Genomic DNA, 22,237 nt, shown 5'->3' with positions numbered 1-22,237 from the left:
AAGTAAAAGGCCCAGCACGGGTACACATAACGGAAAAAGGAAATAAGCAATCTATTAATCAATCAAAAGCACTCCCACCCGCGCGACCTCGTCCACAATGTTACAGGATAATTAAGCCAGCGAAGACACCCAGACAATAAAGGATTCGTGAAAAATAAACAGCCCATCTCTCGTAGAAGGAAAGGGAAAAGACAAAAGGGGCCATAGAACAAAAGAAAGGCAAAAAAAAAAAAAAAACACCCCTAACCCCCCACCCTGCACCCCTGCAATGGCTACGGCCTAACCCCACTAGCAGCGTGCCTGTTGCCCAAGAACTACCCTAAAGGAAGGGAAAAGAGAAAGCGGAGGAGGAGAAAGCAAACACTCCCGGTCTCCCATACCCCCCGCCAACAGCGACCACCCCGAGACATGGTAAAATCAATATTTAGCAATTATACAAACCAGTCAGGGGAGGATAAACAACAACCACCCAATTCCCGTCGCAATATAGGCACTACCCCGGCATTGCCAAAAGCTATTATATCGGACCCCAGCGATAAAGTTCAGCCCTGGCCAGTACGGTCCGTCAGAAGAGTCTGTACCACTCGAGCCGCCATTTTGATGGTAAAGGCAAAGCGTCCATAAAAGTTCTTGACAGCACAGGAGGATCGAATACAGGATAAAAGTTCACGGCTCGAACGAGGAAAGGTGTCCAAGAACAGCGAGTATCCGAAACCATCACCAAGGAACTCGTAGCCACATGGAAGACCGTCTATAGATGTGTTGGGCGGCAGCAGGGTCAGGCAAGAGATGCTAGCGAGAAGCACGGGCTGGCTTGTCGGTAATAGGGGACCGTCAAGGTTCATGAATTCCGGGTTATGCACGGGGACCTCGACCTCTGATGTGCAATGCACCGCTGGTACCATCTCTAGCTGGAAACTAAACGAGGTGTCGTCCTCAGGTTCCAGGATACCGTCCACTTTCACCATCCGTGTCCGAAACACAGCGACTGTGTGCGAATGGAGCGCCCCAATGGCGGCCACAACGGCCTGCAGCGATGGCGTGCCTTCCGTCCGCTCCATCCCCTCTCAATAGGCTACAGAGCCAAACTTAAACCCCGGAGGCCGGCTACTCCGGAGTCGCAGGCCACGCAAATCTGGTATCAAATAATGGGCGCTCCTCGTCTTACAGAACACACCTTCGCCGTCAGAGAGGGCCCCAGCCCGTCCACCCCGGGAAGGCAGCAAGGTCTCCGGGCACCGGACCCCCACCACAGCAGCCGGCGTGGCACGCTGGCGTGTCCCCGGTGTAAATCGTTCAAAGGATCGTCACAAAAAGACAACAATTCAGGCACTCTTCGGGAGACCGGGCTCAGTCCAGGTCTCACGGCCGATGTTGGTCAACTCTGACCCGGGTAGTCCAGAAATCGAGGCCCCGGCTTCCACACGTTGTTAGGCCGAGAATGGAAACACGGCGTATCTTCGTCAGCCGATGAGGTAGAAAGCTCGGGATTGCACCTTTAGAAGCAGTAGACCTTCATAAACAAGGAGATCAGGTGTAAGGTCAGGATTGAAGACAGGATAATCGAGCTGCTGGCGGAGGTCGGCGGAGCCGGGAGCTTACGCGGCCATCTTGATTCGTAGCGTAGCTCCTCCTCGGCAATATCATAATTGAATAAGATTCTAAAGGTCTAGAAACGGAAACCTAGAATTTAAAGAGAAGAATGTTACATGCATCCCTCCCTCCCTCAATTGGTATCACTGATGGCTATTTAAAGTTGTCAGATATTTTTGCCTCCCACAATTACATGAATTGATGTTGAATCAGATGGATACAAAATGTATAGGAAAATACCTTGGGTTTCTACTTCGTAAACGTGCGACCACGGATTGTGGTTCCTCTGGAGTAGTCAGCATCATCACTAAGCCATCTGCAAAGAATCTCATGTACCTTTAGAAAACACAAAAATTGACCATAAGTGCATCAAACTTACATTTGCATTGCTCTTCAATATTAGAAAACACTCAGTATATTGCTTCTAGAACAGAAAATGCTTCAACAATTTAAAAAAAAAAAACCTTTTACATTGAGCTAAAAGAATATGAAAAAAGACACAAAAATTGATAAAGTTACATTTATGTGATACCGTAACTTCTAATTTATATTCTTTCTCCTATTTATAACTTCTGGGTAAGCTTCCTCTAGTGGCTGACCAGGCAGGTCTTCTCAAAGCTGTTACTGTCAACACAGATATACATTATATGCAGCCCCAGGCTGTTTCCCTAAGCGGGTGCGTACAATCACAAGCCCCATCTTTTAAAAGGAACCATATCAGTGTGATGGTTACAGTATGACAGAGGGACTGATGGAAAGTCTTGGCAATATGTTATGTTATGTTATGTTATTGTGATTTATAAAGCGCTACAGCTGCCCCAGCAAAGGGGCGTCCCGGCGCTGATACCAAGCAATACTGACATAGCAGATAGCACATACAAAGACTAAGATGCAGGGTAAAGGTAAGTCTTAATAGCCTCCCTGAATTCTAAATAGTTGCTGAGACCACAATTCTGCACTGGGAGTGTGTTCCAGAGATTGGCAGCTCTGTGACGGAAGGAGCGGCCACCAGTACGCAATCTTCGTGTCTGAGGAACCACCACCAAGTGCTGGCCCAGTGAGCGAAGAAGTTGTGAGGCTTCAACCTTAAAACTGAACCCAGGCAAGCTGTCAGAGCACCTCCAGTAACCCCACGACAAACTCTGAGCTTGCTGAGACTCTTTAGCAGCAATTGGGCAGATAAGAGTCACCAGAGTGGAGAAAGGATAATCTGATGAGACAAGCTCTCTTTGGTAGTCTTCTAGGTTTCACTATTTGAAAACAACCTTCCAGCATGCTATATCATATCAAAGTCTGATCAGATAGCTTAATGCCTTTGTCCTTCTGAACCATACACCAGCTACCATTGGGACAAGGTGATATTTTTAGCTCATTCTTCCTTTGTTTCAACAGTAGTTACTGAATTTCTTTTGAATAGTCATGTTTCTCACCATAACACTTCGTTGGCTGAAGAAGTGCTACTTAGCATTAATGTTTGGTGCATGTTTTAACTGTATCTCGATAAAACCAAGAATCTGTGCTCCACTGGTCGACTGTGGTAATAGATAGGTCAGTAAGCCCAAATTCAAGAACAGAGGGGCCACATGGATTACCCTATGCAACTCTCATTGCTCCTTAGGACAACTCTTCCTTTAAATGACCTTGGTCATTTCACCTGAGCGAAGGTAATTTCCATTGCATTCTTCGGGCATTCTCTTGTCAACGATGTATGCAGGACTACTAGGTGAAACAACCAACATACTTTCTGCAAGTATAATGCCCATGGTGCATAACTAAGTGATATACACTTTGTTCAGGAATTCAAGAAATCTCTTAACTTAAGTAATTGGCTGCTTAATTCTGCCCCAAATGCCACATTTTTGTTACATTGCTGCGAAAGTACCTACCCGTTGGGAATTGGAGAGAGCAGTGACTTAATGGTAAGGTAAAGTTACATTGATGGTTTCACCATTATTTCTAGTCTGCCTGCTGTAACTTCTAATTGGTGGTGGCACTCTCCAATAACCCCGAGCGGGACACCCTCAAGTTTCAGAGCGACCTTGCGGCAGTGGCCAGGTGTTTGACCGCCAAATGTCTCCAGCTGAATTCCAACAAGTCGGAGGTATTGTTAGTGGGAAAGGACCATGGTTAGAAAGTATGATTAGTGCTGCAGAAAGAAAAATTAGGGCACATTTTGAGTGACTTCTCAAATCCTCTTCTATTTCATTAAAACAATTCTGACATGCAGACTGAAACATGCACTTTGAATATCAGCAGGGTATGCTCAGACGTGAGTCCCTTGCTCACTTTGCCACTGGAGTCAAGCAAGCCGGGCTGAAGATGGCTGTAATGCCAGGAACCGGTCCTGGGAAGCTTGATTCCGGTCCAGGGAAGACATGGCTTGGCAGTTCGGGCTGGACTTGTCCCATGAGGCACAGGGTCAGACTGATTTGCATATGGCCATGTCTGAACTGGGGTGGCGGAGTGAGCTAAAGAACAGTGATGGATTAAACTCAGATCAGTTGACTGGGGGTGAGTGTTTGTATTGTCAACGCTCCGTCCATCACCACCTTTGTTTTTTCTTTGTTCGCCCTAAGTTGGCAGGGTATGCTCAGACGTGAGTCCCTTGCTCACTTTGCCACTGGACTCAAGCAAGCCCGGCTGAAGACGGCTGTAATGCCAGAAACCGGTCCTGGGAAGCTTGATTCCGGTGCAGGGAAGACATGGCTTGGCAGTTCGGGCTGGACTGTTCCCATGAGGCGGCACAGGGTCAGACTGATTTGCATATGGCCATGTCTAAACTGGGGTGGCGGAGTGAGCTAAAGAACAGTGATGGATTAAACCCACATCAGTTGACTGGGGGTGAGTGTTTGCATTGTCAACGCTCCGTCCATCACCACCTTTGTTTTTCTTTGTTCGCCCTAAGTTGGCAGGGTGTTCTCAGACGTGAGTTCCTTGCTCACTTTGCCACTGGAGTCAAGCAAGCCCGGCTGAAGACGGCTGTAATGCCAGAAACCAGTCCTGGGAAGCTTGATTCCGGTCCAGGGAAGACATGGCTTGGCAGTTCGGGCTGGACTGTTCCCATGAGGCACAGGGTCAGACTGATTTGCATATGGCCATGTCTGAACTGGGGTGGCGGAGTGAGCTAAAGAACAGTGATGGATTAAACCCAGATCAGTTGACTGGGGGTGAGTGTTTGTATTGTCAACGCTCCGTCCATCACCACCTTTGTTTTTTCTTTGTACGCCCTAAGTTGGCATGGTATGCTCAGACGTGAGTCCCTTGCTTACTTTGCCACTGGAGTCAAGCAAGCCCGGCTGAAGACGGCTGTAATGCCAGAAACTTGTCCTGGGAAACTTGATTCCAGTCCAGGGAAGACATGGCTTGGCAGTTCGGGCTGGACTGTTCCCATGAGGCACAGGGTCAGACTGATTTGCATATGGCCATGTCTGAACTGGGGTGGTGGAGTGAGCTAAAGAACAGTGATGGATTAAACCCAGATCAGTTGACTGGGAGTGAGTGTATTGTCAACGCTCCGTCCATCACCACCTTTGGTTTTTCTTTGTTCGCCCTAGGTTGGCAGGGTGTGCTCAGATGTGAGTCCCTTGCTCACTTTGCCACTGGAGTCAAGCAAGCCCGGCTGAAGACGGCTGTAATGCCAGAAACCGGTCCTGGGAAGCTTGATTCCGGTCCAGGGAAGACATGGCTTGGCAGTTCGGGCTGGACTGTTCCCATGAGGCACAGGGTCAGACTGATTTGCATATGGCCATGTCTGAACTGGGGTGGCGGAGTGAGCTAAAGAACAGTGATGTATTAAACCCAGATCAGTTGACTGGGGGTGAGGGTTTGTATTGTCAACGCTCCGTCCATCACCACCTTTGGTTTTTCTTTGAATACCAGCAGCAGACTTCCCTGGTGAGCAGTAGCTTTACTACAGTGATATAATGAGCAACTAGAGTGCTAACATTCAGAATTTATGGCAAATGTGTGACACATCTGAATGCCTTCTTGATGGAACCAAAGTAAACAAGCATTGAAAATGCAATAGATCTCGCCCTCGTTTAAGTTAAAGCCATTCTGCTTGTAATGAGGTGGCTTTTTAGCTTTGCTTTTAATAGTGTTTTTCAAACTTTCATGTAAATAACATGCATATGTATGCATTTATGTATATGTATGCAAGCATTTATATTTGTATTTATATAGATATGCAGGTTATATATGTTTATATATGTATGTGTATATATATATATATACACATACATATATATAAATGCATATATATATATGTGTATATGTGTGCGTGTAGATAGACCGAGGCACAAGAAAGCAGAAAAACAAACATGAAGAACACAAAAAGGGGGCAGGGTAGATACACCCTGACCCCCTAGGCCTGCCCAGGTGGTCCCACAAGGACAAAAAAGGCCCACATTTTTTTTTTTTTTTAAACATGGTCTGTTTTTTTTTTTTTAATTACCCCCCGGGGGGACCAAATCGTGGCGGCATAGTGATAAAGAAGTGTGGGGGGGTTCACAATCCCCCCCACACAGCCCCGGGGACCGCCGCCCCCGGGGCAAAGCAACACAGCCCCTTGGCGCATACTGGAGGCTCCTGGTGGGCTACTTGGCCCCCAGGGACCCCCAGTATGCAAGGGGAATTAGTTCTTATTCTGCAAAAACGCCAGGGGTTGCGCTGCAGAGAGGTGTAAAAAAGGGTGTGGCTTCATTACACCTCTCTGCAATGCAGCCCCCTGGCGCATACTGCAGGTTCCAGGTGGGCTAGTTGGCCCCCAGGGACCCGCAGCATGCAAGGGAAATTAGTTCCCCCTCTGCAAACACGCCCGGGGGCTGCGTTGCAGAGAGGTGTAAAAAAGGGTGTGGCCTCATTACACATCTCTGTAATGCAGCTCCCTGGCTTATACTGGAGGCTCCTGGTGGGCTAGTTGCCCCCCAGGGACCTCCAGTATGCAAGGGGAATTAGTTCCTCCTCTGCAAACGCGCCAGGGGTTGCGCTGCAGAATGTTGTAAAAAGGGGGCGTGCCCTCTGAACACCTGCCTGCAAAAATTTTGTAAATCAGTAAAAAAAAATATAACGATTAATACATTTAAAAATTGTCATTTAAAAAACTTTCGAAATTCAATGAAAAAACCATAGGTTTCAGGCCTTATATAGTTAGGAATTAGCATTTAAAAAACCTTGCAAATTCACTGAAAAAACCATAGGTTTCAGGCCTTATATAGTTAGGAATTAGCATTTAAAAAACCTTGCAAATTCACTGAAAAAACCATAGGTTTCAGGCCTTATATAGTTAGTAATTAGCATTTAAAAAACCTTGCAAATTCACTGAAAAAACAATAGGTTTCAGGCTTTATATAGTTAGGAATTAGCATTTAAAAAACCTTGCAAATTCACTGAAAAAACCATAGGTTTCAGGCCTTATATAGTTAGGAATTAGCATTTAAAAAACCTTTGAAATTCACTGAAAAAACCATTGGTTTCAGGCCTTATATAGTTAGGAATTCGCTTTTAAAAAAACCTTTGAAAATCACTCAAAAAACTATAAGTTTTAGGGGTGTTATAGTTAGTTGGACATTTCACTCATACAAAACCATTGAAATTGCTCTTATATAGTTAGTTGTACTAACTATATTTCGCGCACCCGCAATCCACTGCTGATGAAGTCACATATTAGATCATTCATGACATGGTCAGTGACATCACTGCTGACATCTCAAATGACATCACTGATGACCTCACTGATGACATCATCCACGTGACAATCACATACACCTTTTCATACACTATTAAAATTTTTCATCACTCTTTGTAAAATACAGAGTATCATATTTGAATCCATTGTCACAGCAATACAAGTATCTAAAAATCCACTCAGTGATTCATAGATGTATACACATATCTAATCACTTACCTGTAGATTCACTCATACATGCTGTCAATGAACAATAGAACACTATCAAAAATACTTATACACCTATATCGACATTAAACAACAGCACACATCCTATTCACATATGAAGTCAACCTACTCACTTATGCAAACAATGGATCATACTTACATATTTACTTAGCAAAACACTTATACAAACACCACTTCATCTATTCATTTAGATAGTAAGTCATACTTAGTGAATTATAAAATCATTATTACAAGTATACAGTTATCCATACAGTCAGTCACACAATCATTGAGTCTTATGTATACTTATTTATATACAACAACTGACACATACACTGCCTTTTATTTTTCTAGTTTGTTGGACATGTACCATTGAGAAATATATTTGCTCATCACCACATCCATAAAGAGATTCACTCACCCAAACTGTTAGAACATGTAGTTTTAACTTCATATATCTACTGAATCAACTATTCACACATCTTTGGACAGTCACACCCCCCCCCCACCGAACCACACACACTTTCACACTCCCGTACAAATACTCAGTTAACTAATCAATAACTAATATAGACTTTCACATAGCTAGTAACCAACTGTAGAATCAGTTTACACAATAACTGACAAAGTGATACAGATATTCACACAGTTTAGCCACTATATTTAGTGAGACATTATAAATTGGTCAAGTAAACAGTCAACTACACTGCTACTAAATCCTCCATCCAAATATTTATTTATATATATCCACTCATTCTTCAATGCAAATTGCTATATATATAATGCATATTTAAATAACGAAGCAAACCACATTCACTGGATGATGTCATCAGTGATGTCATTTGAGATGTCAGCAGTGATGTCACTGACCATGTCATGAATGATCTAATATGTGACATCATCAGCAGTGGATTGCGGGTGCGCGAAATATAGTTAGTACAACTAACTATATAGGAGCAATTTCAATGGTTTTGTATGAGTGAAATGTCCAGCTAACTATAACACCCCTAAAACTTAGTTTTTTGAGTGAATTTCAAAGGTTTTTTAAAAGCTAATTCCTAACTATATAAGGCCTGAAAACTATGTTTTTTTCAGTGAATATATATACATATATTATATACATATATAATATACATATATAATATACATATATATTTTCACTGGAAAAAAACAAAAGGTTACTGGGTTTTTATAGTTAGGAAACAGAACTTAAAAAACCTTAGAAATTCACTGAAAAAAACAAAGGTTACAGGGTTGGGCTCAGATTTCACTCATATAAAACCAGTGAAATTCAGCAGTATAGTAACCAGAGTTAACTATATATAATTTACGCCCCTACAATGCACTGCTTATGACCTCACTTATTACATTTATTTTATTTTAAAAGTTTTATACAGTGCGAACAAGACCAATGGTGGTATCAGAGCGCTTTACAATATAGCGATAAAGAGTAGGCATATAAATCAAACACAAAGGTAACTGAAAAGGTAGAGGAAGAGAAAAACTTTAAGCCAACGGAACTAGGCTAAATCATAAACAGTCACGTAATATAAAAGTAATATACCAGGGTGAGGGAAGTGTGTCAGATGTGTCAGAGCAGGCCTGGAGATAAGCGGATCAAGAATAGGTGAAGCCACGTACAAATGCCCCGGAGGAGGAAGCTAGATGATCAAAAGAGATAAATACGAACAGTGAAAGAATAAGTAACTCTTTGAAAGTCACATACCAAAATACAATCATAAAAGTCAGGTAATAAACAAGGGTGAGGAGGGCGAGTGGAGTGCTTGCAAGGAGTGGGGAGGTTCTATGACAAGCATTTGTTCATTAACAGCGCTTTAACTTTCTTTTTGATGAATGCCGTTGAGGGGTTCATCCGGAGTTCCAAATTCTCAGGGCGATACCAGAGAAAGCTCGATTGTACGTTTTCTTTTACTGGAATTTCTGCGGCATCAACTGTAAGGTGCTGCTACTTCCGAGGGGGTCTAGAACCACCAGATAGAAGGTTTTGTGCAAGGTATAGCGGGTGTTTAAGTGTAAGGCTTTATGGGGCAGGCAGGCAATTTTTTGTTGTATTCCTACTTTATATGGGAGCCAGTTTAGGGTTTTCAACTCTGGCGTGATATGGTACTTTCTTTTGGAACCTATGATGAGTCTTGCAGTGGAGTGAAGAGAGAGGCCCTTAGTGGAGTCATCTTAGATTTGGGAAGGCCACGGAGGGTAGCGCTTCAATAGTCCAACATAGAGATCACTAGCGTTTGCACAGCAGATTTGAAGTCATTCAGGTAGAGAAAAAAGTTCATTTTCCTTAAGATGTTCATTTGGAAGTTTGCACCTTTGGGGGGAGCACTAATGTGCTTCTGACTGTTGTCTAGCATTATGCCCAGTGAACTCATGGAGCCAATGATGTGCGATATGCAGTTAAGAGCTGTTAGCTGATTCATCCATTCTTTGATGGCTGGCAACTGTTTAATGGGGCGACTGAGAAGAATTCCATTTTAAGAGCATTTAATTTAAGGTGATTGAGAGCCAGCGAGGTTTAAACTTTCAATAGAGTGGTGTTGAGTGACTTGATATCTTCTGGTGAGGAGACTCATCGGCATACATGTGATAATGGATGTTGGATAATTTAAAAATGTCAGTTAAAGGAACCATGAACAAGTTGAAGAGAGTTGGTGAGTGCGTGGATTCTTGTGGTACCCCTAGAGTGACCAGTGAGGGATTAGATATGATATGATCTCTTTACAGGTTCACAAAGGCTGCAGAAACGGATACGGACCCTGAGTAAGTGCAAAATTACAATTTTATTGTTGGTGCTTCAGATCGCCATGACGCGTTTCGCGCTACCCAGAGCGCTTGATCACATGACACAGTCAATACTCAGGTCAGTGGTTTAAATAGTCACAATGGATAGTCACATGCTTCAGCCTACATTTCGTATAGAAATAGTAGAGTTCTGCAGTTAAAAAACTACAAACAGTTATCTAAATGCAAATTGCATTTGTCAAATTATTTACATTCTGGCCGAAGTATATACTATTTAAAATTACATTTTATATAAAACCCATGATCCTGAAAAAATACATATAGTGGTGCAAAAAGTAAATATATAAAATCAATACTTTCATTTTATACAGAAAAGCAGCTTTATAGGTTACAATTTTACTATTTATATGTTCTTTTGTTTTTTCAATTGTTAGTATTTTTTAGAAGCATTTTCTATCTTTTGTCATATGTTGATACACAAGCCAGTTAAGTAACATCGGAGCTCCAATGTTACTTGTGCCATGCTGGTAGAAGTAAAGTGCATCGTGCTTTTGCAAATTTCAGTAGACTGAGATGGTCTAATATAGGTATAAATACCCACTGAGTCAAAGTAAATGGATGTTGGGCTTAGGATATCTGTAGAGTCTATACTACTATTTATGAAATGGGCCTAATAGATCTTCTCTCATATATCTCATCCTTCCATTTGTCATAGATACACTGTCAATGATTCATAAATATGCCATACAATATATATAAAAACCGTAAAATGGTTAAATAATGGCTAAAAGTGAATTCATTATCGTTATATTAAACTAACAAGGAAATATACATATGAGAAGGTCTGTTGTAAAATGTAGACTATAAATACATATTTAATAAATATTTAAAACCCATAAAAAGTTATTACATTTAGATGTGTCTACATATCCCTAAAATACAGATTTCATCAGTGTGTGACCCATAGGGTTATATCCTTAAAGACATGTGAAAAGATTCTCTGTAGTTTTAAGACCCGAAGGGTGTTTAGTATTTAGCTCTAATATATAGCGGGTCTTGAGGCGGCGTAGTTTCTCCTCTCTGTTGCCGCCTCGTCTGCTCGCAAGGACACAGTCTATCACAAAGTATTTTAGTTCACTACTTTTGGAGTCATGTTTAGCTTTAAAGTGTCTTGCCACTGGGTAAGTGTTGTCTTGGTTGCAAATTGCTCTAATGTGTTGTAGGATCCTTTTATGGACAGGGAGCTTGGTGCTCCCTACATAGAGCAAGTTGCATGGACAGGACAAGACGTAGACTGCATACTCCGTTTTGCACGTGAGTAGCTTGTTAATCTTCCTTCAAGTCAAATGGTGACAAGTAGCTAGTTTTGTTCACCGCTTTTAAACAGGCTTTGCATACTTTGCAATTGAAGAACCCACCATGCGTTTGAAGCCAACTATTGGATTCCAAGACCTCTGGGCTAGTTTGGACGAGCTCATCCTTCATAGATTGGCCTCTGCTATAGGTTATAGAGGGTCTTTTGGGGAGATCTTTCCCTATTACTGGGTCACTTAAAACCAAGGGTCAATTTTTATTGATAATAGTTTGGATCTGTTTGTGTTGGGAACTGTATTGAACAATAATCCTGAACTCAGGTGTAGTCTCTAGAGTGTCCACCCCCACCGTTGTTGCACTTGATCCTCCCGTTAGGAGTTCCAGCCTACTTTTCTGCATCGATTTAGAGATCACAGTATCAATTATTTTCTCTGAGTAGCCCCTCTCTATAATTCTTGCTTTACTAGCTTTCTGGGCTTGTATCAGATCATTCTCCCTACTATGAATACGCTTTAATCTCAACATCTCCCCGTATGGGATGCTATTAATAAGATGTTTAACATGTGAGCTTTTGGCGTGTAGGGTGGAATTCCCCGCAGTTGGTTTACGATGAAGTCTGGTCTCAATTTTGTTCTGTTCAATAAATACCTCTGTGTCCAAGAAAGTAATTGATGTCTTACTGATGGTGGCAGTGAATTGCAGGTTAAGGTTATTTCTATTAATGTCTTGCACAAAGCTTTCTGCTGACTCTAAATTTCCAACCCATATTACGAACAAGTCGTCTATGTAGCGTAGCCAGGTCCTTACATGACATTTCATAGGTTCCCAGTGCTTAGTCATGAGGACCAGCTCCTCAGACCAGCCCATGTGAAGACACGCGTAGCTGGGAGAGAAGCTGGCCCCCATGGCAACACCCTGCAATTGTCTGTACATTACATTATTGAACATGAACACATTGTTATTTAAACAAAAGTCAACCATCTCCAACAACATATGTCTGTGTTTTGGCATGTTGCTCATGGATTTCTGTAGGTAAAAGTCAAGTGCATTCAGGCCATCAGAGTGTACAATGCTCGTATATAATGAGCTCACATCCAACGCTATCAGTAGGTATTTGTCCTCCCATTTGATATCTTTTATCTTGTAGAGGAAATAGCTGGTGTCACTCACATATGATGGTAGATTTTTTACGTGACTTTGTAAAAAGAAATCCACATATTGGGACATATGTTCCAGACATCCGTTTCTGGCGGATATGATCGGGCAGCCTAGAGGGTTCTTTGCATCTTTATGTAACTTCGGTAGGAAGTATATTGTTGGTACTACCGGGTACTCATTTGTTAGGAATTTATGTTCTTGTCCCGTAATTAGACCCTCAGATTTCCATTTAGATAATTTTTTGTAACAGTTGGCATAAATTGTCTTCAATTCTGTTCCAGTGTATTTAGTGTAGCAACGTTTGTCAGTCAGTTGTGCATGAGCTTCTTTAATGTACAGATCCCTGTGCATTAGGACAATATTTCCCCCTTTGTCGGACGCTCGAATAAATCACTTTGTTATTTTTTTGTAGTTTTTTTACCAGGGTATTGCAGTTCGCTGTTTCCTTGTTGTATTTATGTTTGCCCCTATGCACCTTGATGTTTAAATCCTTAAGTTGCTTTGAGACTTGATCGTGAAAAAGATCGATGGCATCTTTTAACATCACTGGGTTGAATGTTGACTTTGCTTGAAACCCAGTTAACGGTTGTTTAGTCTGAGTTGTTGTAATTTCGGTTGCTGCAGCAGTTGGTAGGTGTTGGTTTTGTGAGGCTCCACTGTCATTATTAGTTCCGTCTCCCACATTTCATTTATTTCTTCCATCAACATTTTCGTGTTTTGTGAAAGCTCATTATTCATTGTGTCGGTGTTACGCTGTATTGGTAATCGATCTTGTGTATGTTTGTTCAAGATATAGTATTTTTTAAGTTTCAATTTCGCGTGCTTTTGAAAATATCCAATCTTGTATTCGCATAGTTGAAGTCTCTCCTGGGGCAGTATGTCAAACCCAGGCTCAATATTTCTTTTTCCGTTTGATTCAGATTTATACCAGATAGGTTGACAATGGTTTTATCCAAGTCTGCAGCAGTTATTGTTTCCCTCTTCCCTAACCTCCTCTCTTTTTGCATGTCATTCCGGCGTTTGTTTGCTTTCCTTCGTTGTCGCCGCTTCCAGTTTTTGCTGTGGTGTAATTTGCACGTTGCGTCCGAGGACGGAGAGTTTGTCTTCGGTCCTCGCAAAAAAGGGCTAGTTCTTCTTCCAGTGTATGTTTGGGACCGACTTCGCGAGCTTGCCCTTCTCTTTCTGAGTCACTATCAGGGTTGGAACTAGCTCCTGATAGCGAGCTGCCTGATGAGATGGTATCCATTCTTGTTCCTTTAGGCTTTTCAACTGACTGTTTGTTCGTTTGTTTGTTCCTTCTTAAAGCCTCATATTTTTGGGAAAAAGTACAAATTCGGCCCATTTCATAATCCGTTTTGTCGCGGAAAAATGTATATGTTTTTCGGTCCTTTATTTTATCCTCCTCCTTTTTAAGTCTTATGCTCATTTCTTTTCGCAGTTTCTTTGCTTCATCCTCCTCATTGAGTGCTCCTAATTCTTCATTGATTTTATCAATTTCCTCTAGAAGGTCTGTTCTGTCGGTGTCTGCGTATTTAATTAAGATTTGCATTAGGCGTTTGGAGTGGTCTAAATTGCATTCTGCCCATTCACGTAACATTGAGGGGTTTGGCATTTCGTAACTGGGTGCCAAAAGGATACGTAGCCCCCGAGGGACTCTTTCCACATCCAGGTACATTCTTAAAGACCTCGCCTCCCACCATTTGCTTTGTTCGGCACAACTCTTTTTCTAGTATTTTGAATGTATCTCTTAATGTACTGTTAGTTTCTTTTGTTTTCTCTGTGGCATTATTTTCTTTACCGGGTTCTGCTCTTGCCTTTGTAAACATAAGTAACGCTGCTGTTTCGCGTTCTTTGACTGTGTCTGACGACATTATGGCACAACAATTTCTCTCCGCTGTGTTGCCTTGGAGTACCGATCCGCTGTAATCAGCTCACGGGAAATCCTCGGCTGTGCACACCTCTCACCCCTTCCAAATTCCGCCGAATGACACGTACCTTCAACAGTCAACAGGAAGCGCGGATTCCTCCGAAGCAGTCGCGTCCCGGTCTGTATTCAGGCTCCGTGTTTTGCTGAGCGGTTCAAGGGGGTTCCACAGGCTTGCGCCTCCAGGAGCTCTTCAAAGTTTTCCTGTTGGCACAGGAAGACGTGTCTCTCCAACAGCTTTGGTCCAAAACGAGAGGGGGTCCGTACAAGCCGAAAAGAGACTCACGCCGGCTTAAACATTCCAAGGATTTTCCGATCTCTTTACAGGTTCACAAAGGCTGCAGAAACGGATACGGACCCCGAGTAAGTGCAAAATTAAATTTTTATTGTTGGTGCTTCAGATCGCCATGACGCGTATCGCGCTACCCAGAGCGCTTGATCACATGACACAGTCAATATTCAGGTCATTGGTTTAAATAGTCACATTGGATAGTCACATGCTTCAGCCTACATTTCGTATAGAAATAGTAGAGTTCTGCAGTTAAAAAACTACAAACAGTTATCTAAATGCAAATTGCATTTGTCAAATTATTTACATTCTGGCCGAAGTATATAATATTTAAAATTACATTTTATATAAAACCCATGATCCTGAAAAAATGAACAGCGAATATATATATATATATATATATATATATATATATATATATATATATATATATATATTGTCCACCAATTGCCCGAAAGCTGTTTTGGGGGGTCACTCTGCCAAAGGAACACCATCTGGTTTGCTTTTCCTGCTCCCCGCCGTGATCTTGAAAGTATTTCTGCCTCACGCGTTCCGATGCACTTCGCATCTCAAGGACCCCCAGTATTCAAGGGGAATTATATCCCCCTCTGCAAATGCGCCAGGGGGCGCGTTTGCAGAGTGGTGCCTTAATTTTTTTGGGGGGGAATCTGCAAGGTACGCGTACCTCGCGACCCTAGAGGGTCAGGGTGTTTCTACACTGCCCCCTTTTCGCGTTTCTTTTTCTGTTTTCTTGTGCCTCGGTTCTATCGAGGCACAAGATGGCTGCCAACACTTCCTGGTTTAGAGTGTTGACAGACAGTTGACAACCAATCAGCATGCAGCTCGTGCTCGTAATTGTACAGATTTCTGTACGCGTACAGTACTTCGTCTCTAGATATGACTATGATTTTACTTTTGATTTTCTCAGGAACTACTGAACGGATTTACACCATTTAACAAAAAGCACAATCTACGAACCGAACTCTACCTCTCTGCCAAATTTGGTGTAATTCCGTTCAGCCGTTCGGGCTGTAGCCCTGGCTAAAGGTCCCTATGGAAAATTGCATGGGGAAAACACGTTTTGGGACACCCCTTTTTTCTCGGCCCCCACTTGACGAATCACCTTAAACTTTCAGGGAACGAGCGGAGCCAAGAAGGCCATTTTCTTGGAGAAATTCACGAAGATTCGTCCACCAGCGCCAAAGTTATTCCAAATAGAATGTTGTGGATTTCCTATAGAAAGTAGGTCCTAACTATAACTACCTACTGGCGACCCCCAGTAGGTAATATATATATTGAAATTCACCAGTTATAGTTACGTTTATAGTTACTTTTTTTAAGCAATGAAGCTTGAATAAAATATAACGTTATAAAAGGTCCCACCCAGGGCACCTAACAACTTGAAAACGTTAGGGGTCACAGGGGAGGCCCATGGCCCTCAGCCCCGCTGGCTTCCCCGCCACCACCCATCATGGGTGTCAGTGGGAGCTGTCTTCACTAGTTTGCTCCTTCCTGGCTGGGAGCAGCTTTTCTTTCTGCTCCCGTCGTGTAGAATCACTGTAAATTTATTATTTGCTGAACAAGGGAGACTGGGTGGTGTGACCTGGGGGAGGGGGGTTCCGGGGGGGAAAGGGGGGAGGGAAAGGGGGGGGATAAGAGTATTTGACAATGTTCAGTTTGATATTGTTGCCTGACAAAATGATGTAAAGATGGCTATGATAATGATGCCTTGTAATGATTGGCGGCTTCCTCCGAAATGTAGGGGTGCTGCAGTATGTATGCAATCAAATAAAATCTGTTTTTAAAAAAAGAATTACTGTACATTGTCTCGCGAATGGGCTCCCAGGGGCACATTTCTGAATTGGGCCCCGGGGATGAGTTCCCCAGAGCCATTACATGTTCCAAGAACACATGGGATAGGTCAACACCAAAATCAAGTCCCAGTGGGGCATAATGAAAGGGGAAGGCAGAGGTGATACAAACCTTTCAAGAAACGAATCACAAGGGGGGGCTTACACAGGGATGGCTGATTTGGAAACCACAGAAAGGCCGACAAATACCTTTCATCAGTGCCGAGAGCCAACGACAACAAACAGTAATACCTCCGATAGATTGGCATGGAGGGGTTAACATTCCTGTCTGAACACCAAACAATTAACTGACCCAATGGCAAGCGTATACGGATTTCGTTGAGGGATGTCTAGTACCAGAATCCCAGACCTCCTTTGGAAGACCTATTGAAGACACTTGCTGTCGCCGCTCAATCTTTAAGCATGAAGGTAGGGTGTGTGCACGTCTGGTGAAGGACCCCGCTCAGCTGCTGCAACAACAGATCCTCCAGAAGAGGCAATCCGATTGGAGGACTGATGCCCACAGTCAGGAGTTTGGGATACCAAAGTCTCCATGCCTAACCCGGAGTCACAAGAAAGACTTCGGCCCAGTTGCCCCATACCTTCTTGAGAACCCTGGGCAGGAGTGTTATCAGCAGAAAGGGATACAGGAGGCCTGAGCTCCACTTAAGTAAATAAGTAAAATATTTATAAAGCGTACAAATGCCGAACCGTTTTGGAACTAAAGAGAGCCTGACGTGTGTTTGTCCAGGCGCAGTGCCGGAACTTATTTGAGGGGAAATAGCCAAGTCTTAATCATTTTCCTAAACTGGAGCCTATTCAGCTGCACATAAGAAGAAAAGCGCCTCAGAACAAGAGTTGCCTTGGAAACTCCACTGCTGTTAATACAAATTTGAGAGGCAACTAAAAAACAATTCTTTAAGACAGTGTGATGATAAAAGTACAATGCAAGTAAGACAACAAGGTCCTCTGTTGGAGTGTATTCTCTTTTATGTGTTTTATTCAAAACACAAGTAAAGAAGTGTGCAGCCAATACGTTTCACCAACATATGGCTTCTTCAGGGCATCCAGAAGTGTCCAAGCAAGAGTTGCCAGTTCCAGCGCTCCCTAGCACTGCTCAATCATGCAGGTATCCGTTACTGCTCTGGCAAAAGGAAACACTGGTGGTCAACTGAGTCAGTCTCTCGTCGGAGTTTCACACATAGGGCCCTTTCAACACCCTATTGGGCTGTATTTTTCAGGACATGTACTTCACCAGAGCCCCATTCAAAGAACAAATGCCAGCAGTTGTTGACAGTAGACCTTGAAAGGGCGTTTGACAATCTTAACTGACAATACTAATCAGCAGAGTTCTAGGCGTGCCTTCAAGTACCCTGAACAGGCGCTGGATATTTAGTGATACGTTGTGCTTAGGAATGATTCCCTTTGGATCAGAATGGACCAGGACATCAAGAAGGGATACCAAGAGTTTACTCAGTATTTTTTCGTTTAACATAGAGAGACACATATATGAGGTCTTATCTATTGGATGTTGTCTGGGTTTAGGGAGAGACAGTAGTATCCATTTTTTAGGTATGGCTCCACTTCTTTAGCTCTGGGAGGCATCTCTTATATGGATGGGGGGGGGGGGACTATCCTCACTCCAGTCATACATATGCTCCAGTCACAGGTCAAGCAGGTCAGAAAAGGTCAGGTAAATGTCAATAGGTAGGTTGTCAGACCCCGGAAGCCTGCCACTGACAACAGCTGGCTCAGTGTCTTGACAGGGTCTAGTGGTACCTCAGCAATCATCATTTTGTCAAAGCAAACCTATATGGACACAGTAGATATTACGTTAGCTGACCCTTACAGGTTAGTGTAATATTTTAAAAACAAGTCATTGGTTTCAACCTGAGTAAAAACTAACCCCCTCCCCTCCAAATGTTGAGGGCAAAAGGTAATAAGGATCACCACCTAGTGGTGAAGTTACATTTCATTTATGCTGTACATGAATATCAGTAAAAGAGAAATGGTATACATTTGGATTTCACTGAGCAACAGCACATTTAAAAAAACAAAAAAACACCACAGCTTCCACTTCCCAGTGATTTCACGCAAACAATAGGACGGGTGAAAGGAGCTGTTCCGGTCCAAGCAGAAACTCTTCTTTGACTGAATAGGTTTTGTGATAGCCTTTCTGTTGCTCTGGAGACCGGAGCCTAATGTTGGCGGATGGAGTGGTTCTTCTTTCCAGCTTGTGGGCTACTATTGGGGGATATGGGCAAAGTTTTATTTATAAAGTTTTGTATTGCGCTTTACATGACCATAATGGGTATCAGAGTGCTTTACATGACAAGACGTAGGGTATCAATTGGACTGGTAAAATAGGCACAAGCAAATGACAAACCCAGCAATGAAATTAAATAGAGTAAAAAGCTTGATCTAATAAATAGTCAGCAATAAGATGGTCAAGCATCATAAATAGTAGGTAGTATGGTTACATTTCAATAAGCATAGATATATTGTCTTAGGGTAAAAACTTAGTCAGTAGAAAAGATTTTGCTTTTTTTTTTTAAATAAGGCATTAGAAGAGATTAGACGAATGACCAGTGGTAGAGAATTCCAAATATTAGGTTCGACAACCGAGAACGCTCTGGCGCCAGTTTTCTTTTCATGAGTTTATTGGGGTTTCAGAAGCAGGGTGAGTGCACTTAGCAAGGGTCTGCAGCCCCCTGATTTGTCTAGCTTTTGAGACAGATATCTGGGGGTATTGAAGTGTAGCACTTTGGGAGTCATGCATGCAATTTTTAGTTGAATGCTTGCTTCCTACAGTAGTCAGTCCAGGGATTTCAGGACCGGCGAGATGTGTGTATTTCTTTTTGTTTCGGAGATATGTCTGGCTGCCGCGTTGACGGAGGCTCTAAGACGGTCCAACTTGTATCGAGGTAAGCCACATAGTGTGGCGGTATCATAATCCAGTCTGCGCAATACAAGGGCTTGGACCGCTTTTTTAGGTCTTCATATGGAAGGTAGGGTTTAAGTTTCAGCAGAATGCTCAGCTGGTAATTCGCTCCTTTGGTGACTGCGCTAATGTGATCCTGCACACTCAGATGTTTGTCTAATGCAATACCCAAGGATCTAGCAGAGCCTATTATGTGAGGAGAGCAGTTGAGGGCCTGTAACGGGGTGATCTCGCCGACCAACCCCGAGTATGAGGGGAACCATGACTTCACATTATCAAATTCCCCCTCTTTTCGTTCTCAGCAGACGGACTATCACGAGACCGAATACGGAGTCGTCCCTCACATGGACGAGGAGTACGTATGGCCCTTTAATGAAAGAGCAGAGGACGAGTGGGCGGGCCTACAGGACAGCGCGCTGACGTCAAATACGGCAGACCCGGAAGAGAAGGTGTGTATGTACACCCGGAGGGAGAAGAGCGAGGAGAGGCGTACGGAGGAAGAGAACGAACTAAGAACCACGGAAGCAGAGTCCCAAAGGTCGGAACAAGCAGGAGAGATCCCACCGACGGTGGAAAAGCCAGGAGGCCAACTTTATCGCGATCCGCCCAGCCACTCACCCGGGGGAGGTGTGTGGCTTCTCCAGGTGCGTGAGAAACTCAGGGGCTGGGTGGGACGGAGAGGCGGTGCCAGGTTTTAGTAATTGGTATTCCCCAGTCCCAGTTCCCATATTCCCGCGCACTACCTATCCCCGTAGTCTGCACTTGTACATAGGTTCAAGTCACGGGTGGTTGTGACCTATCACTCCCTTTCCCCTGAACATTGTAAGACGTGAGACCGTGTTCTCACCGGTTCTTCTTTTCTTTTTCCTTACCTGGGGTCCCGAGTCTTGAGAGTAAAGACGGACGAGGCGGACCGAAAACCCCGAAGGAGCCCGGAAGGCTATCGGAGGACGGAACCAGACAAACGACGGCATCAGAGACCCTCTAGGAGTCGATCCCCACGGAGGCCCAACCCTGTCCGGAGGACTTATTCTGATTTCCTTTTTGCTGCAATAAAACCCACTATAACGAAAACCCGTTTGTTGCCCTTCACTCAGAGGCCACCCCAGCCCGAACCCGCTACAGGGCCGTAAGATGTTTCAACCAAAGATCGATCTTAGGGATGTTATTCGACGGTGTGATGAGACAGAATTCGGTTTTGGCAGCATTGAGTTTGAGATAGTTATCCATGAGCCAGAGATGTGTATTTTGCAACATGGAATTGAGGGATATAATGTCCTTTAGGGAGGCGATTTTGAGATACAGCTGAGTGTCATCAGTATACATATGATAGTGGATGTTAGCAGACTAAGTGGTTTGCCAGTGGTTTCAGGAATAGATTGAAGAGAATGGGTGAGAGAGCAGATCCCTGTGGAATGCCAAGAGTGATCGTGTGGGCCTTATTTATTTTATTTATGTATTTATTCAGAGTTTTATATAGCGCGAACAAGATCCTTACAGATATCAGAGCGCTTCACAAAGACAGGGTAGTGGCAGTAAAAGTGAACAGAGACAATGGGAGCAATATAGTAGTCACTGACATGGTGGGGTACTAATAACATACATGAAACATATCAAAATACAGTCAGGTAAACAAATAATATCGGACGGCACAAGTCATTGAACCCATTACAGGGGTGTTCATGTGTACCTTGGGTGTGTGGATGGCTTATATCAAAGACTTAGTGTAGCGAGAACACTGAGTGGGAGCATCTGAAGAGTGAGTCAACGTGTAACATATATTGGTAGTGACAGCATCATGTTAGGAGCATAGTGCCAGAGGACAAGGTGAGCGGTGATACAAGCAATGCAGAGTCTCTGATCCAGCACCAATCATGTTCAGGATATCTTGGCCAGAAGGATGTTTTTCACCTCTTTCTTGAAGAGTGCAGTGGAGGAGATCAGCCTAGTTTCAGGCGGGAGCGCGTTCCAGATCCTGGGTGCCATTCCAGAGAAGGAGCGCTTGTATGTTTTCTCTTTCCGGAACCTACGAGGTTTCAGGAGTAGCTTTTTTGTGCTTCTATTGGACCTTGAACCTCCTGAGATAGACAACTTTTGAGCGAGGTAGTTGGGTGCATTGTGGTGCACGGCCGCGTGTGTCATAACTGCAATTTTTAGCTGTATTCTGGCTTCAAAAGGCAGCCATTTTAGAGACTTTAAATCTGGGGATATATGCGAGTGTTTTCTTGAGCCAGTAATGAGTCTCGCAGCAGCGTTCAGGGAGGCTCTTAGGGGTGCCGTTGTGGATAGCGGGAGTCCGCTGAGGGCCACAATTCCGTAGTCTATTTGAGGGATGACTAGAGCTTGTACAGCAGTTTGGAAATCTTCGGCAGGGAGGAAAGGTTTAATTTTCCTTAATGTGTTGATTTGGAAATTCGCTGCTTTTGTGGCTTTGCTAACGTGCTGCTGCATGTTGAGCTTGGCGTCGAGAGTGATGCCTAGTGATTTCGCCGAGTCCACGATGGTAGGTTGG

The 22,237-nt window shown here is 43.4% G+C and overlaps 1 protein-coding gene across 4 annotated transcripts in view; it reads right to left on the bottom strand.

Annotated features, from left to right (window-relative positions):
• FBXO9 (F-box protein 9) overlaps window positions 1-22,237 on the bottom strand; it is a 407,092-nt gene that overhangs the window by 159,000 nt on the left and 225,855 nt on the right. For all 4 annotated transcript variants that reach the window (XM_078647941.1, XM_078647942.1, XM_078647943.1 and 1 more), the window contains one exon: window positions 1,834-1,929. In XM_078647941.1, the coding sequence (XP_078504067.1) occupies window positions 1,834-1,929 (96 nt within the window). The remainder of the gene's footprint in view (window positions 1-1,833; window positions 1,930-22,237) is intronic.

This window comes from Lissotriton helveticus, chromosome 6 (assembly GCF_964261635.1).
Source record: "Lissotriton helveticus chromosome 6, aLisHel1.1, whole genome shotgun sequence".
NCBI lineage: Eukaryota > Metazoa > Chordata > Amphibia > Caudata > Salamandridae > Lissotriton > Lissotriton helveticus.
This window is presented reverse-complemented; position numbering and strand designations above follow the sequence as displayed.